General features: G+C 40.5%; 1 protein-coding gene across 2 annotated transcripts in view; it reads left to right on the forward strand.

Moving 5' to 3' along the window:
* Positions 1-17,688, forward strand: part of DIS3L2 (DIS3 like 3'-5' exoribonuclease 2) — a 230,714-nt gene that overhangs the window by 100,259 nt on the left and 112,767 nt on the right. For both annotated transcript variants that reach the window (XM_075268480.1, XM_075268481.1), the window contains one exon: positions 7,296-7,469. In XM_075268480.1, coding sequence (XP_075124581.1) covers positions 7,296-7,469 — 174 coding nt within the window. The remainder of the gene's footprint in view (positions 1-7,295; positions 7,470-17,688) is intronic.

The following is a 17,688-nucleotide window of genomic DNA, read 5'->3' on the forward strand; positions in this document are numbered from 1 at the left end:
GATCGTAAAGAAAGCCCGACATGCTTGTCACAGCTGCACTGTGAGAATTTGAGAAGAGAGGAAAGAATAATAATTATAATGATGATTAGGAAAAGTAAGTGGATCCGACATGCATGTAATTGCTGGGTTAAAGGTTGCACAGAGGAAGCACCTAGGGTGCGGCTAATAAACCTCTGAAAACAACAGTGAAACTGAGCAAGAATCACGATTTGCTGAAATCACGAGGGATTCATGGCTTCTCTACTGGCTAGTTCACTGGAAGTTTGAGGCACGGAACAGGCATCAAAAGTCTGATAGAAAAACTATAGGCAAAATACAAATATAAGCACAAGTTAGAATACTGCTGTTACGTTTCCAGTGTTTCAGTATTTTATATATAATACCTCTTTCTATATCCTAGACTAAAATATATTTATAAATATAGAACATTGTTACACTTTCTGGCCCTGTTATACGAACCTTTTCCTCCTTTTTGCATTCAAAACACAATTTTCTCAACTTCTGAAATAACTTTAGAATTAGACCATTGCGTTCTTCTGTATGAATTGCCTTTGGGAGCCTTTCTAATTTTCTACTTTCTAATGTAGATTTTAATTTTATTACTATCTGTAGGCTCATTTTCTCTTTGTAATGATTCATCTTGCTGCCCCCACAAACAAATTGCTGACTATTGGGAGTCTTTAACAGCCATGAATTTGACCTTATTGCGAGTAATACAGCCTGCTAGATTTACTTGAACTAGGTTCAGACTGCAGTTTTATTGCTACTTTATTTGAAAGCCTCTTTTGAATACTTTGGAAAAATCAAAATCATGTCATTTAGTTTCTACAAAAATTAGTTTCATTAAGGAACACATGATTACGTTGTGTGTAGATCTCAATTCCAAACTCAAAATATTAGTGTTTATATTAATTTCATTCTGAAAGATTATACTTGTATTTTAAGATTACCCTCCTTTACAATGCTGTTGCTTCATTCCTTCCTGATGGATTTTGTTTACATGGTTGAAATGGTGATTTGTGGTTATATCCCACAAGATTTCGGTCATGTAAACGAAGACCAATGAGCACCAGATTGTCTGCGCACAGAGAATGTAACATAAAGGTTTGCTTGCTTGCTTTCTCTCCCACCCACTTTGCCGCACGTCACTTTTGTGAGAGGCGAAGGTTGCAGTACAATTTGTTTACCTGACTGACAAACCTGACATCCTCACAACACTGCAAAGTTGTCCAATTGTGCACATATTCTCTCCAAAGAATGTGTTCACTTCTACAGAAGTACCCACAATTAATTTGGTGTACTCCATATTATACAATAGCATGGCTGGGTTCACATCTATGTTGGGGTGTCGGTTTTTCTGTTCTATCAAAAGAGCAAAAAAGCTGATAACCTGTTGTTCACACCCATTGGTTTTAGTGAGTTTATACACAGTTCTGCCATAGTTCAGCTTTTGTTTTAAAGAGAATGAAGAACTTTCTCTGCTGAAATAAGGCTTGTGAACGGAAGTTCTTAACTTTCAAAAACTATACAACACATGCAAATGTATTGTTATAGATGTCTAGCCAGAATTATTTGTAGTAACTCTGGGGAGACTCTAAAAAGGACACTCTTAAGACACTTCAGAATTTTTGTATAAGGTGCTTGAACTTGCATCTGCTAAACTGTTTTTATAAAATTGACTATCCTTTAAAAATCTACTTGAGGCCTTCAAAATGACTGAAAAGTATGACATGGGTGCCTTGCCAAGATTCCTCTACATCCTTCAAGCTGTTTACTTTTAGTCCCTTTTCTGCTTTCTTTGCATTTGTGTTCAATAATTGTTTGGGGTCGAAGCAGACCTCAGATGATTGTAAGAAAACGCTCACACCCAAGACTTTAAAGATCTTCATGATGTCCGACTAGATCACTATTGTAGACAGACAACTTCATTTTGACATGCAACAGTAAGGTGGAACAGGCTGATTTGACAACTCCCTTGCCACATCTCCTTCATTTCCTCCGAAAGTAAATGTGCACTGGCTCCTAAGATTTGAGATGCGCAACTGAATCAAGTTAATACAGATGACTGTTCTGTCCAGACTACTGTTCTTTAAGCCTGTGTTCCAAACCAGGATGTTCCTTGGTTTGGTTGGAGAACTGTCTCCACTTTTGGACAACTTTCTCATGGCCGGACTCGGCATGGCAGGTTTCTGTCTTCTGCATGCAGAAGATGGAAACTTGATAACGGAGACCCAAACGCTGGTGTGAACCCAGTGTAGATGTCCTATTCTGCCATCCCCCCCCCTTCCTGCTCTAGCTAGCTTGAGTTATGCGTTTGAACTCTTTCTTGGCCTGAAGAGAACCAGCTCTAAGCCTTTTATCTGCTTCACATTGAGTCTGTGCTCACTTCAGCCATCTCCTATGCATTTAGAGAAATCGTTTGATGGGAGACCTTCTCACAATCTATCATATACCATGCTTTGTAGTCATTTACTCTGTGAAAGCAACACTGAAAACCTCTGGTTCATTAGGGACTGGCGAGAGAAACCTTGGGTGGGTGGGGGGGAGACTCTTAATGTTGACCCAAGGTCTATATCTTACCCTACAAACTCTCCACTTCCTGCTCTGCACAAAAATAATAAAATGTATTGACTAAATGCTGCCAATTTCCAGTCAAGTTACTTGTCCAGTTTACCCTCAGTTACTGGCATTTATTGGTCTTGGTGGTAGGCTTGTACTGGCATACAACCATTTAGGAAACCGACCATTTCCCTGTTATCAGCTTGTCACAAGTAATTTGGTAATGGTCATCACCATAACTGGTCTTTTCCAACCTTGTAGTGTCTATTCGATCTTCAGAAGTGATGAAATCTCTGGTACTGCTTTACCATATCCCACTCTTGCACCACTGGCAATTGGAAAAAAAAACCCACACATGCTCTGAGTGGCGGGCTGAAGTCTTACATTCACCACATGACATCCCTTACTGCAGACTATTCAGGCTCTAACAAGGCCTCTGACTAGCCGAATAGAAGAAAACTTGTAGTGAAATCCATGATTCCACACCTTAAAGGGGATGTATAGGGTTAGAAAACATGACTTTCTTCCAAATACAGTACTATACTATGGGTTTTCTGGTGTTGCAGTCAAGGGTCCTTTGGAGTGAATAGGGCTGAACAGCAATACCTCCCAGACAACCTGTGGAAGTGTGGTATGGTTTCAGGAAGAAACCCAAGTTTTTAATATAGTTCAATATATCCCCCTTTAAAGCCTAACAATTGGTACTGTTATGACCGTGACTGTGACCCACCACAATCGTTTGGTGCCCTTCTGGGGGTGGGTCCCTTTTTAAACCCCCGCTCCTATGAGACATCTATCTTTACTTGTAGTATTACTATATATTAAGTTCTTCAACCCCAAAAATAATCCAAAGGGATATCTAAAAATTAAGGCTATAACTGACACCATAATTTCTGTATAAGATTAAATATACATACATCTAATTTTATATATCTATGTATATTAAAATACTGTGTAAAGTACTTATTTTTCATACACTGTACATGCATGTTTCCAAGTTTTGGCACTACTTTGACATGGAATATTTTGTTTATGGGTATATAAACATCTAACTTATTAAATTGTGCTTCATTGCGAAGTCTTGGGCTTTCCATGAAATGGGATTTCGTGTGTAGTTTCTTATATAGTTTTAACTGTTCTAAGGGAACCATAAATTGTATTGCAGGGAAACTAATGGAGTTGAAATCTTTGAGGTGGCCGGTCTCAAAACCAAACTAAAAGGAAAATGATATCCCAACAGGTTATTTTAAGTCGAGTCTGGCAGAAAGGTTTGAGAATAATTTGTTTAGCCACATGATATGGCAGATCATTCCAAACAAGCTGGATGGTATTCGTGGAACATATGAGATATTGGTAGAATTGTGTCCTCAGGAAAATTTAGTATTTGATAGACCTGGGTGAGGCTGTAGAAAACTAGATCATGACATGCAGATCCTTCTCTCACGCCTGTAATTTCCTTGACAAGCTTTTGTTTGGGCAGGAATGTTATGTTTTATTCCAAGCAAGTTAAGGAGGGATGAAATCATATCAGCTTCATCCTGCAAGCCCATGGCAAACTTTATGTAAACTGCTGACACGCTGTCCAGGTTTCCTTGCTCTCATTGTCAAACCTCAGGTTATCAAAGACTTAAATGATGAATAAGTCTCAACTAGTCCCATCAGCCTTCTCCAGCTTTATACACTTGTGCACTCGACTTGATCTCTCCTAGAATAACACTTTATGTTTATGTAACTCATTTCAGCAAGGTGGTGCTTTCCAGTTATGCTCTTGAAGTGTTCTTGTATCGAGTGATGAAATGAGGTTAAAAAAGCGGTTACTATCAGCTTAGACTAGTTTGTGATTTGTTTCAATGTGTTTTACAAACATACCCAGATCTATGTAAAGGGGTCTTCTAGGTTCAGCTGGGTTAATATACAGCTTTATGATATTTACCATCAAATTTGGTTGACTTTTGAAACATGGATATCCTAAAGCCGTTATCCAATGTGTGGTGTTTAAAAGTAAAAATAAAAACCTGTGGCATAACAAACTATCCAAATCTATTTCTTCCCAACATCAATTACCTACTTATCCCATTGTGATGCTTACTGTATCCTTGCTAATGTCTACCTGTAATCCCAAATCCCACTTCACCTAATTTCTGGCTGAAGCAAGTTGGAGAGCAACAGGGGCCTAGTGACAACAGGGGCCTAGTGAGGTCTGAAACAGGAACAGAAGTGGATGACTGACTTATTAGGTAAATGCTTAAAGGGGTTATATCATTGGGAAAAGTCATTTTTAACTAAACACATCCTTGCATAAGCTTTGGAAGTGCTATTCCACACCTACCTTTAGTATGTAGATTGCCTCAGTGGTTTCTGAATAAGTCTGTTTTTACTCATATGCTAATGAGCTTCCAGCCAGCACAGGAAGTTCTCAGCAGCACTCGTCTCTCTCCTATATGTGTGCAAACAGGAAGCTGAGTCATCATCATGACTGCGCGTATCAAATTGAAACCAATAGGGGAAAAAAGCAGCCCATTCATTTCAATGGGGAGCGTTTGTATGTGGCTCCTATTGAAATGAATGGGATCTGCTTTGTACGCGTTGATTCTGAACGTGTTTTACATTCAGAATCAGCTCAGTGTATACTTAGTGTGAATGCACCCTTACTCTATACTACAGCAAGTGATCATTGTTGAGGCCAAGTAAAGGAGTTGTCCAAAATAACTTGTGATTTTTCTAAGCTTGTTTATGTGCTGAACTATTTTTGGTTTGCCCTCCACCCATCATCCTATTATATGATTTTCTGGTTCATGCGACTTATGGTTGAAACAGTTATGAGTGAAACCTCTAGTATGTAATGAGAGATTTTGTTTTCGTAATGCTGATAATGTTAAGCATACTGGAAGGATCTTCTTCTCACTAACATTAGGCAACTTTACCTCCTGGGAATTAAACAGGTTCTATGGATTTCAGTAAGGAAAGATCAACTGTCTTAGAACATATGAGCCCTCCCTTCATATTGCAGACTTCAGATAGACTCCCTACTTGGAGATATATGCCAGTACCTAATTTTCTGAACTGTAGATGTCTGTGTAGGCTTGTATCCACAGAAGTGATCTCCTCTCATCTATTTATTAGAAATATTTGTGTGCAAATTCAGTGTTCAGACTTGTATTAACGAAACAATACATCTAGAAAATACACATCCTCCCTTAATCTTCTCCTATTTTCTAATCCTGTTGTCTCTCATTTCTTTTTTTTTTTTTTTTTTTTTCCCCTTGATATTGTCAGATGCCTTCCCCTAAATATTAATAGTTGTCTTCATTGTCTCCGTGTCCTGTTTTCAACTCCTTTTAAAAAGTCATTGATTTTGTTACTTTTTTTTTTTTTAAACCTGCACGGGTGGCTGTGCAAATAGGGGGTCTCTTTGCTGACTGCAGATAACTTTTGAGATCTAGCATGTGACCTCACATTCATTGGTTTCCCCTGCTGCTTTTGCCTTAGCTATTCTGTAAGTCTCCCTGTTCCTCCTCTGTCTCTAATATGGTATGCTTCCTCACATACTACCCACGGTCTCCCCCTACCCCTGCCAGGTCACCATAACTCCAGTACTTTGTTTAGCATGCGGGTCATCATAGGTCCTGAAAGACTGCTAAATACATAAATAAAATCTTAAAGTATGTAAGGTATATAATTGTTCTCAAAGCTTCAGTCTGCAGCACTTAGTTCATGATCCTGATAAACAGCATATAAAAATCCTGTGAATAACAGAGGTTTGTCTCCCGCTGCTCTACTCCATCAACCTGGCAGTGTGGTAAGACTTAGCTAAGGCAATGGACTTCACCTTAAGCTCCACCCCTTCACTAAACCCTACCCACTGCAGCTCAAGATCAAGCAGATTAAAAGGAGTTTAAGGGTAAGTTCACATGGGTTTTTTTGGTCAGGGTTTTGAGCAGTTTCGTCCGGGAGCCGGACAAAAGAAGCGAGATGTTCATTCTTCAGGTCGAGTCGCCTCACGATTCAACCTGAAGAAACTCCCTCCTTCGGACTAGGCCCATTCATTGGGCCTAATCCGGAGTGGAGTGTGCGGCTGGATGCCAATGCAGTGCCCCGGCTTTCAGTCGCGGCTATCCAGTTTTTGGATTGCAACCTGAGGCGGCCTCCGCCTCAGGTTCCAATCCAAAAAAACCCTGTGTGAACTTACCCTAACTGCTCTATCCTCTGCAGGGTTTGATGAAGATTGTCACCTGCTGTATATTCAGTGAGGGCAAGCAGGTTTCTTATTTTTCCATTTACTCCCAGCTTCATTGTTGCGTTTAAAATAAGAACGTTGGCTAACATTACAAAATGATTTGTGGATTTATAATTCATCCACAATATGTGGAAAGAAGTACTAATGTTTTCTGTAACCTAGCAGTTAGCTTCCTTTATGTAATCTTGTTATACATAGTAGTGTTTTTTTTTTGTTTTTTTTTTTAACCAATTAAATAGATTATGTACAGTGTGAAAATGTTATACTTCTGATGAGAAGCACTGGATACTGCATAAGGGCATTTTCCAACATTCTTACTTGCAGGTTTAAGATGAAGCAATGTCTTTGGAGATGCTGCTGTTGGTTTTGACACCTAATTATAAAACCAAAATTTAGAAGTTTTGCTCATTTCATGTCAGTTGTCTAAATGCTGTAAGATAACATAACATCTTGATCATTTATATATATATTTTTTTCCTTTCTTTTTCTGCCTCTTCAGGAAGTTGATGAAGAGCCTTGGGCAGGCTGGTGAGATTGAACCCGAGACAGAAGGAATATTAACAGAGTATGGAGTGGATTTCTCAGAATTCTCAAATGTTGTTCTGAAGTGTTTACCTCAGAATCTACCATGGACTATTCCTCAAGATGAACTGGCAAAGAGGAGAGATTTGAGGTTTGTTGAAACTATGCATGATTTTATTTTTATTGTGTAAGCTGGGTTCACATCTGTGTTGGGTATTTGTCCGGTGCATATTAATCTAAAATCACAAGATGAACACAGTCTTGCAAATCTGACTTTTTCGCCAATTTGTTAATCCCGTATGCATTTTCACATTTTCATTGGAGGATGTGGATTAGTGCATTTATTGCAGGTTCAGAAGCAGACCCTGTTATCAGCCAGGCTCCTGCTACAACAGCCAGGGCAGTAATAACACACATGCTGGCTGTTTAACTCTTAAGTTGTAGCTGTAAATGGCGACCGGCATTTAAGGTGTCTGACAACCGGGGACCTAACAAAGGCTCCGTGACTGTCACTGTAGACTTTCTAGCAGGACCTACGAGAGGCCATTTGATAAAATTCTTTATTACACTTAGTGTTGTATTGTACAGGTGAATGAGCCCTCTAATGGTGATGTACCCTAGGGGGATTTGGAGAAAAACAAAAGTTAAATAAAAGTAATATAAAATATTTTTTAAAAAGAAACACACCATACCCACATTCTCCATTTACGGTAAATGGTTTTCATATCTTAAAAAATATAAAAAGTTTTAAACATATTTGGTATCGCCATGTCGTAACAACCTGACATATATTATGGTTTCAGCCACATGATGAATAATGCTAATATATATATATATATAAAAAAAATAAAAATACAAATGATCAACTACCAATTCTACATTATTCTACATTATCCTGTGAAAAAAGCCATTCCACAGCTCTATTGATGGGAAAATAAAATTATAGGTCTTAGAAAAGCATTTTTGTGTTTGGGTCGCTATATTCTAAGTGTCAGAGTAGAAAAACAGCAATGTATTTGCCATAATCCTACACTGCCGCAGAATATATTAATTATTTTTACCAATGAACTGTGCAAACTTTAATTCTGAAAATCAATGGCAACGTTGTAGGTTTTTTTTTTTTTTTTTTTCTCAATTCTCTCCCAGAAAGTTAATCTAATGATTTTTTGTTTGTAAAAATGACTGTTTAAAAAAAAAACGCATCTAAAAAAAAAGTTCACATAGGTCTGTGACCATATAAAATTTACGGGTCTTAGGGCTAGTTCACACGCAGTTATTTTGAAATGACTGGCTCCCATGGAATTCAATGCGAGGCTTTTTTCTGACCTGGATTTTGACGCGGATTCCATGTCAAAATCCGGACCAAGTAACTAGTTGGCTGTCCTTAAGGGGTTAAAAAGAATAGATGTCCGAATGACACCTGAAAAACCCCAGTATAGTCAGTGGGGTTCTTTGGTCTCAATTGTTGCCCGCCACAGAAGTGAACTAAGCGTACTTTAGAAATTTTCGTCTCTGGGAGACCATGCTACACCAACCCTAGGTAATAGAGATGAGCGAACACTAAAATGTTCGAGGTTCGAAATTCGATTCGAACAGCCGCTCACTGTTCGAGTGTTCGAATGGGTTTCGAACCCCATTATAGTCTATGGGGAACATAAACTCGTTAAGGGGGAAACCCAAATTCGTGTCTGGAGGGTCACCAAGTCCACTATGACACCCCAGGAAATGATACCAACACCCTGGAATGACACTGGGACAGCAGGGGAAGCATGTCTGGGGGCATAAAAGTCACTTTATTTCATGGAAATCCCTGTCAGTTTGCGATTTTCGCAAGCTAACTTTTCCCCATAGAAATGCATTGGCCAGTGCTGATTGGCCAGAGTACGGAACTCGACCAATCAGCGCTGGCTCTGCTGGAGGAGGCGGAGTCTAAGATCGCTCCACACCAGTCTCCATTCAGGTCCGACCTTAGACTCCGCCTCCTCCGGCAGAGCCAGCGCTGATTGGCCGAAGGCTAGCCAATGCATTCCTATGCGAATGCAGAGACTTAGCAGTGCTGAGTCAGTTTTGCTCAACTACACATCTGATGCACACTCGGCACTGCTACATCAGATGTAGCAATCTGATGTAGCAGAGCCGAGGGTGCACTAGAACCCCTGTGCAAACTCAGTTCACGCTAATAGAATGCATTGGCCAGCGCTGATTGGCCAATGCATTCTATTAGCCCGATGAAGTAGAGCTGAATGTGTGTGCTAAGCACACACATTCAGCACTGCTTCATCACGCCAATACAATGCATTAGCCAGTGCTGATTGGCCAGAGTACGGAATTCGGCCAATCAGCGCTGGCTCTGCTGGAGGAGGCGGAGTCTAAGGTCGGACCTGAATGGAGACTGGTGTGGAGCGATCTTAGACTCCGCCTCCTCCAGCAGAGCCAGCGCTGATTGGCCGAATTCCGTACTCTGGCCAATCAGCGCTGGCCAATGCATTCTATTAGCCCGATGAAGTAGAGCTGAATGTGTGTGCTTAGCACACACATTCAGCTCTACTTCATCGGGCTAATAGAATGCATTGGCCAATCAGCGCTGGCCAATGCATTCTATTAGCTTGATGAAGCAGAGTGTGCACAAGGGTTCAAGCGCACCCTCGGCTCTGATGTAGCAGAGCCGAGGGTGCACAAGGGTTCAAGTGCACCCTCGGCTCTCCTACATCAGAGCCGAGGGTGCGCTTGAACCCTTGTGCAGCCTCGGCTCTGCTACATCAGAGCCGAGGGTGCACTTGAACCCTTGTGCACACTCTGCTTCATCAAGCTAATAGAATGCATTGGCCAGCACTGATTGGCCAAAGTACGGAATTCGGCCAATCAGCGCTGGCCAATGCATCCCTATGGGAAAAAGTTTATCTCACAAAAATCACAATTACACACCCGATAGAGCCCCAAAAAGTTATTTTTAATAACATTCCCCCCTAAATAAAGGTTATCCCTAGCTATCCCTGCCTGTACAGCTATCCCTGTCTCATAGTCACAAAGTTCACATTCTCATATGACCCGGATTTGAAATCCACTATTCGTCTAAAATGGAGGTCACCTGATTTCGGCAGCCAATGACTTTTTCCAATTTTTTTCAATGCCCCCGGTGTCGTAGTTCCTGTCCCACCTCCCCTGCGCTGTTATTGGTGCAAAAAAGGCGCCAGGGAAGGTGGGAGGGGAATCGAATTTTGGCGCACTTTACCACAAGGTATTCGATTCGAACATGGCGAACACCCTGATATCCGATCGAACATGTGTTCGATAGAACACTGTTCGCTCATCTCTACTAGGTAATAGACCTAAGAAGCAATAACATGCAAAGAGGATTCCCTTAGCTTTAGGAGACAATGGGTAACTTTATATATAAACCGTGATGGTTAGATTTGAAGCATTTTATGAATGTCTATATAATCTAGAAAAGGATGGCATGGGCCAGCCTACATTTGATTTAGGTTGAGACATTTATTTAGTTTTCACAGCTCAGGCTCTCGAGTGCAGATGATGCACTATTGGAGTGTGTCAATAGGCCTATTACAACTGAAGAGAAAGCAATTACTAGTTTGAAAGTGGGAAAGCAACAGGCCCAGATAAAGTTATAGCCCCGTACTACAAAGAATGTAAATAGTTTATCTCAATTTATATTATGGATATTTTATAGGACACTTGGGGGAGAACCATGGTCAGGAGAAATGTTGAGACCAAAGATAATGCTTCCAAAGTCAGATAAGAATGGAGAACCTATTTCTAATAAATTACAATTTCTTTATTAAATCTAAAGATATATTTTCAAAAATTGTGCCACTGACTCTGCACATTAAACTCGGAAGAGCAGTTTAGAGACCAAGTTGGGGTTATTAGCGGACAACCGTTTATGATGAAACTTTATGTATTTTTCACTTATAATACATAATGGAATCAGAATTCCCATTCTGTTCCTGTCATTGGATGCTGAATGTTTGGATTTTTTTTTTTTTAATTGAAGCTGGGGCTCATTTTTGGACTAGGGTTTATTTCAAACATATTTCAAAAATCCTGAAAAATCATGCTAGGGCTTATTTTTCGGGGTAGGTCTTATTTTCGGAGAAACACTACATATGCAGGTGATATAATCACTTGTGAGACTCTCCATAGCCTCTTCTAAGCTCTTATAAAATTACCAACAGAATATTTTATGTTCTCTTATGAGATTAAAACTGAAGAATCCCAGATTCTGACCTTTAAGCATCCACTAAGTGAGGAAGAGACAATTCAAAACTGATTTCTCATGGGCGGAAGATGGTTTTACATATTTGGGTATACAGATTGTCCAGGCAAAAATGGAAACTTAGTTTTATTATTTAAATAGGTCAGGGGAGGTGAAGAAAAAAAAAAAAAGAAAAAATACTTTTCCCTCGATGCTTCGGTGCCTCCCAGTGTGGTGTAGTTTTCTTGGTCCAGTGTTGAGGAAGTCCCAACCACACATGACTGCTGAGGCCAAATAGCGGTCTCGGGGAAGGGCATACAATGTCACTCTCTGTGACTTCACGGGTCTCTTCCAGACACTGCTGAGGCCAAAATTACTTCAACAGAACTCAAAAAGAAGACACCGACACAGAAGAATCGGACTGTTCTGGGAGGACATCGGAGCACCAAGGACAGGTGAGTGGTCTGCTATGGCGATAACTCTTTTAAGGGAACTAAAGCCCTCCTGGATAGCAAAAATATACTATCAATGTTAGGGCTTGTTCACATCTGCACCCGGGAGTCAGTTCTGCAGGTTTCCATTTCCTGCACAAAACAGGGCAGGAGACAGAAACCTGCCGGAATCTTTCCAAACCCATTCAAATGAATGGGTTTGAAAAGTGTCCGGCCGTGATCGCCGGTGAGCGTTTTATGCTCTCCGCAGCTAAACCGTGGTTTGTTTTTGTTTGTTTTTTTAAACCGGACAGTCTCGGACATGCAGTACTTTGCGTCCGGTTTTAAAAAAAACTTTCACCGCGGAGAGCTCAAAACGCTCACCGGCACTCACGGCCAGACTCTGCATGACAGGTTTCCGTTTTTTGCATGGGGACGTAAACCTGAGAACGAAGTCCAGGCGCTGGTGTGTAGCGTCCCCTAAAGTAATGTATATTCTGCATTGTATTCCAGTGTCTATTCCTGGTAGATGGTTATGGACAAATAGGACAAAAGTTAAGCATAACCTCATATTTACTCCTGGGGCTTGGATTATTATAGGTTTAGCTGTTAAACTTAAACTGTAGAGATGTTTTTTCCCGCTACAGATTGCTCACTGTGTTGCCTCTAGAGAATATTTATTCTCTCCAAGCAGAGGATGTGCCCCCCCAATATTTTCATCATATTTGTTAGGGTCATATATATGTGACATACAGGACTAAGAAGCAAGCACAAGGTTTTTTTGCATTGTTTTGCATATACATGATGAATATGGAAATTCTTAGGCAATAATTTCCTAGAGCGTAACCACTGGACATATTGCAGACCCAAGTCTATTGTATGAGTCAAGTGCTCTCTAATAGGAAGGTCATAAGAACATGAAGTATTCATGCAGGGTCACCAAAGGTCAACCTTTATGCTAGGTTTGATACTTTCTTGTCTTAAGACTCAACTGACAAAAAATCCACTCTGCTTTAGCTGCTTAAAATTGTCATAAAAACCTGACAATAATTGGTTAAATGTTGACTTATTACTGGAAAAAAATGGGGTTTCTGTCAAGTTTAGTCATTCTTGCAGATGATGCAGATTCTTGGCAAATTCAACAGGATTTACAAATGAGGATATTGGTGGGGATTTAGAGATCAGAATGGAAAGAGAAAGTTAAAACAATTTGTACAAAACTATGATTTCTGTAAAAGCAATTTTCATAACAGCCCCTAGAACAAAAATGTATTTTAAAATAATCCCTCTTTTCCTGCATTTACACAGTAACCGATCTGTACTGTTGAGTGCCTTGTCCAAGAGAAACGGATGTACTTAGTCTTTTAAAGTTCATACATAAATGGATCTCTTGACCGGCTACTGTTTGCTGCTCTATTTATAGTGTCCAAAATCAATGTCAAAATCTATTTCCATTGTTCCTTTTTTTCCATAATGTTTACATTTTGAAGAAGATAATAATGCCGTTGAGTGGTGACAAGTAATAGGAAGATATTTAATCGAAATACAGGAAATATGAATAGAAGAGATTAATCCGTCCAGTTATTGTCTTTTCAGTGTCTGTTTTTATTCTCTGGTGGGGTCAGAGTAGAGATTCCCTTGTGCAGAGCTTTACTGTGACGGCATATTTAAAGCTGTATTGGATGCTTCTTGGCAAAGTTGTAAATGGTGGTTTTGGCTGAAGGTGTCTGGGGCTTTCTTAGAATTGGTGGTGATCCTTGTTGCCAGATCTTTTATGGCTCGATTTTTGATCAGATTTGTTCGCATGGCTAAAATGTAAGAGTAATTTAAAGTCTGTTCTTCTTCCATTCTTTTCTTCCATCTTCCCATGTCAAAAAGCAGAATCCGAGCATAAGCCCTCCACCGTGGGTTTCACCTTTTTGATTAGTTTCTGATGAATAAGCCTCATCGGGCTTACGCTGGGAGTTATGCGGCTTATTCAGCCATGGAATCTACGAAAAGGTCAAACAAGGTATTAGTACAGGTTTAAGGTTTATATGCCTTGTCTTTGGGGTAGGTAGGGGGCAGATTCAGCCTCCAGACCGATCAGCTGTTCCCAGCCCCTGCCCTATACGCTACACAGTGCCAGAAGCAAAACGCTCAATCCCCTGTATATTGTACGAGCAACAATACTAGAGCTGGCTACTGTACATCTAACACAGCTTTCTGTTTCTGACGCTGTTGTTTTATAAGATGGGTGGCGGAATTTGCTCTGTACTGCTGTTCGTTATGTCCTCCACAGATTAGGTGTTTATGGCCTATGCTAAGGATGTAACCATACAAAGGATCCGGTCAGTACTAAACCTATGAACATGAAAAAGCTCATGACACTAACCCAAACAAGACTGTCCATACAAAACACCAGTAACTCAATTAAATATCAAATATACCGTATATACTTGAGTATAAGCTGAGTTTTTCAGCACAGTTTTTGTGCTGAAAAAGTGTGCCTCGGCTTATACTTGAGTCAATATGGTAGTTTAAAGAGGACATCCCTGTGCAAGACCCCTGTGGGAGGCTGCTGGAGCAGCGCTGCTGCCAATAGGTTAGTGGTGAGGCAGGGCTGTCTCCAGGACCGCCCCAAGATTTTTCCAGAGCGTCTTCTCTGCCTTGGAAACATCTTAAGGCGGGAGACAGCACTGCCTCACCACTAACCTATCAGCAGCAGCGCTGCTCCAGAGGCCGCCCATAGTCAGCAGCGGGCCTCCGCTCCGTCCCCACCCCCTCCCCTGGCTACACCATACACTGGGTGGTTCCTCAACACTGAGGTCATTTTTGGATTTCTGGGGTCTGCACATTGCTTACCATATCTACAGTTACTGTCCTACTTATGGTTTGTGATTCCATGGGTATCTTGCAATGCCTGGCTGAGATTGCACGATACCCCCAGAATCACAAATAAACCTTAATTATGATAGTCTGCCAATATTAAGTCAGAGGTTCTACTAGTTTTCACATGGTGACTGGAAACTGGAGCCTTAACTAATTTTAGTATTTCATTTTAAGGTTAAGACACCACGTAGTGGGCTGTGACAATAAATCGTTTTTTACCGAAAGTCTTCAGAAGTTTCATCTTTGGACTTTCTGCTTCCATTATACCAATAGGAAAACCTCAGTTGTTTCTATAGGTATAATTGACATGGTGCGATTTCCAAAACTACAATGGTTTTGGAAATCGCCCCTTGTCCACAGGGCATATCTTCCCACACACTTGGGATGGGATTTGCTAGAATCCCATCCACTATACTGCGACAGGGAATATGTCTAGACAAATCGTACTCATATTATGTGAACTCTTCAATTTTGTCAGTGTGCAGTACTCTGAAAATATGCAAATTAATGCTCCTCCCCTTAATTGATCAACAGCTAATGGATGCCCAAATACATAAAATGAATGCTTTGGTCACCAATGGTTTTTGTAATTGCAAGCAATGTCTTTTGTTCATGGTTTACTGGTCCTGAAGATTATTTTTGAATAGTTTTTTCTTAATTTAAACATATCTAGAGAATGAAAAAGGTTACTAATTTTATTCATTTTAAACAAAATGGCTAATGCAAACGAAAAAATAGTTTACATCTGCTCAGTGGATCCATATAAAAGACTAAAAAAGGGAACAATGAGAAGCTAACAGGCATCTGGTTGTATCCACTTAAACTTCAACGTGGAATGAAATGAATAGTGTACTTCCACCCTTTTGTGTCTGGTAGAAAGCGGACGGTGATGGATGATTTTTTTAAACATTGAAGTTTATGTAAAATGGATGACCTTCTGTTGGCATTTAATTGTATACAATGCGCCAAATGAATACAAATGCGATGTTGAATATAGCCTTGCTGATGCCCCTTGTGTCAAATTTGTAAATGAAATCCGTTGTTGGTGTTAACATCAACCAGTGGCATATAGAATTGTTGGTTACCAATGCACATTTGTAATTTTCTTTCTGGGTCTTCTCCCTGCATCACTTCATGTCCAGTCTCTACTGCACATACTCATCTGATACTTTGTTGATATTATCCTCACTGCAAATTTGCTTTAGCAGTTATCACTGACAGTATAGCTCTCTCACTACTAGATTGTTAATAAAAACAAAAAAACTTGATAGTTTTCAGTAGATACCTTTTTAATGGCTAATTCATAATGACGACAGATTACAATGTTTCGGAACGCTCAGCTCCTTTCTCAAGTAAATTTAAACCATTTCTGAAGGATGCATATTTATATACAAAAAGGGCACATAGGGATAGAATTCCAGGAGGAAGGGGGGGTAGAGTGTTGTTAGTAATTGGTAGAGACAATGTAAACACTTACAGGTCCTTATCAGTTCACAGGTTTCTGTAAAGTGACATAAAACCATGTGACAAATTTAACCCCCTCTCCAGTGTTTGGAGCAGGGTCATAAATTTACACTCATGAATGAGTCGTTCTCTCTTTGATTTGAAATTCCCTCCCAAAACCAAAGCTTTCATGTAATCAGTCATGTTATGATCCTCATTGCAGAAATGTTTTGATACGGGGAGGTCCATTCTTCGTTATTTAATTGTATGGCGATGTGAGTTCATCCGCATTCTAAGCTGCTGTCCGGTCTCTCCAACATACAGATTATCAGTGGAACATTTGATGCATATTATTAAATACACTACATTGGGTGTGCTGCAGGTGAACGTACCTGGGACTTTATATGCTCTGTTAGTTTGGTATCTCTATCCTGTCCATCGTCAATATGTGGAGACAGGTTTTGCAACGTTTGTCCGCATGGAAATGTTCTTGTGTTGGTTGGAGGTGACAGTGAGCTGCTGACAACCATATTCCTGAGGTTTGGTGGCTGTGTGTAGCACAGGAGAGGGGGAACATATACTAGGTTGTTTGGAGTCTCCCAGTGAATGTGTTGGTGCACAGTGGGATGGTGTGATAGAATGTGCAACTTGCTCCCTTTTCTTTTTTTCTTTTTCCACCAAACCTGAATATAAACATCACACAACCTGGTTCTAAGCAAGAATTCAGGACAAGACCTAGGAGTGGCTACAGAATCCCATCCACGTATTGCAGAAAAATATGCGCAGTGGAAATGCTGTGTTTTTCAAATCTGTTGTGTTTTTTGGAAGTCGCAGCAAGTCTGTTTTCCCTCTGTGGACTTTCTGCTTCAATTATTCCTATAGGGAAACCACTGGTGTATCCAGAGATATAACTGACCTCCTTCTGTGAAAATTGCTACCAGAACAAAACATGGTTTTCCCACAGTGCTTTTTGGTTGTGTTCTTCAACCTGGAGCCTTAGCCTAAGAGAGCAGACTTAGGGTTGGTTCACACTAGCGCTAGTATTCCGTCCACATGGAGACCCCCCTGGACGGAATGCAAGCGCAATTGCAAGTGATGTGCTTGCAAAGCGCACGGAGCCCATAGACTATAATGGGCTCCATGTGCTTGCCACGCACTGCCCGCACGAATGAATTTTGCGGGCAGTGCGCGGCAAGCACACGGAGCCCATTATATTGTATGGGCTCCGTGTGCTTAACTGCGCAGCAATTGCGTTGGTATTCCATTCGGGGGGTCTCCATGCGGACTCCTTGCGGATGGAATACAAGCGCTAGTGTGAACCAACCCTTAAATACAGACAGGGATTGGCAGAAGGATGTTCACAAGTGAGAACACTAATTCTTATGAAGACTGGAGCACAAACAGAGGTAGCC

Source organism: Leptodactylus fuscus, chromosome 3, assembly GCF_031893055.1.
Source record: "Leptodactylus fuscus isolate aLepFus1 chromosome 3, aLepFus1.hap2, whole genome shotgun sequence".
NCBI lineage: Eukaryota > Metazoa > Chordata > Amphibia > Anura > Leptodactylidae > Leptodactylus > Leptodactylus fuscus.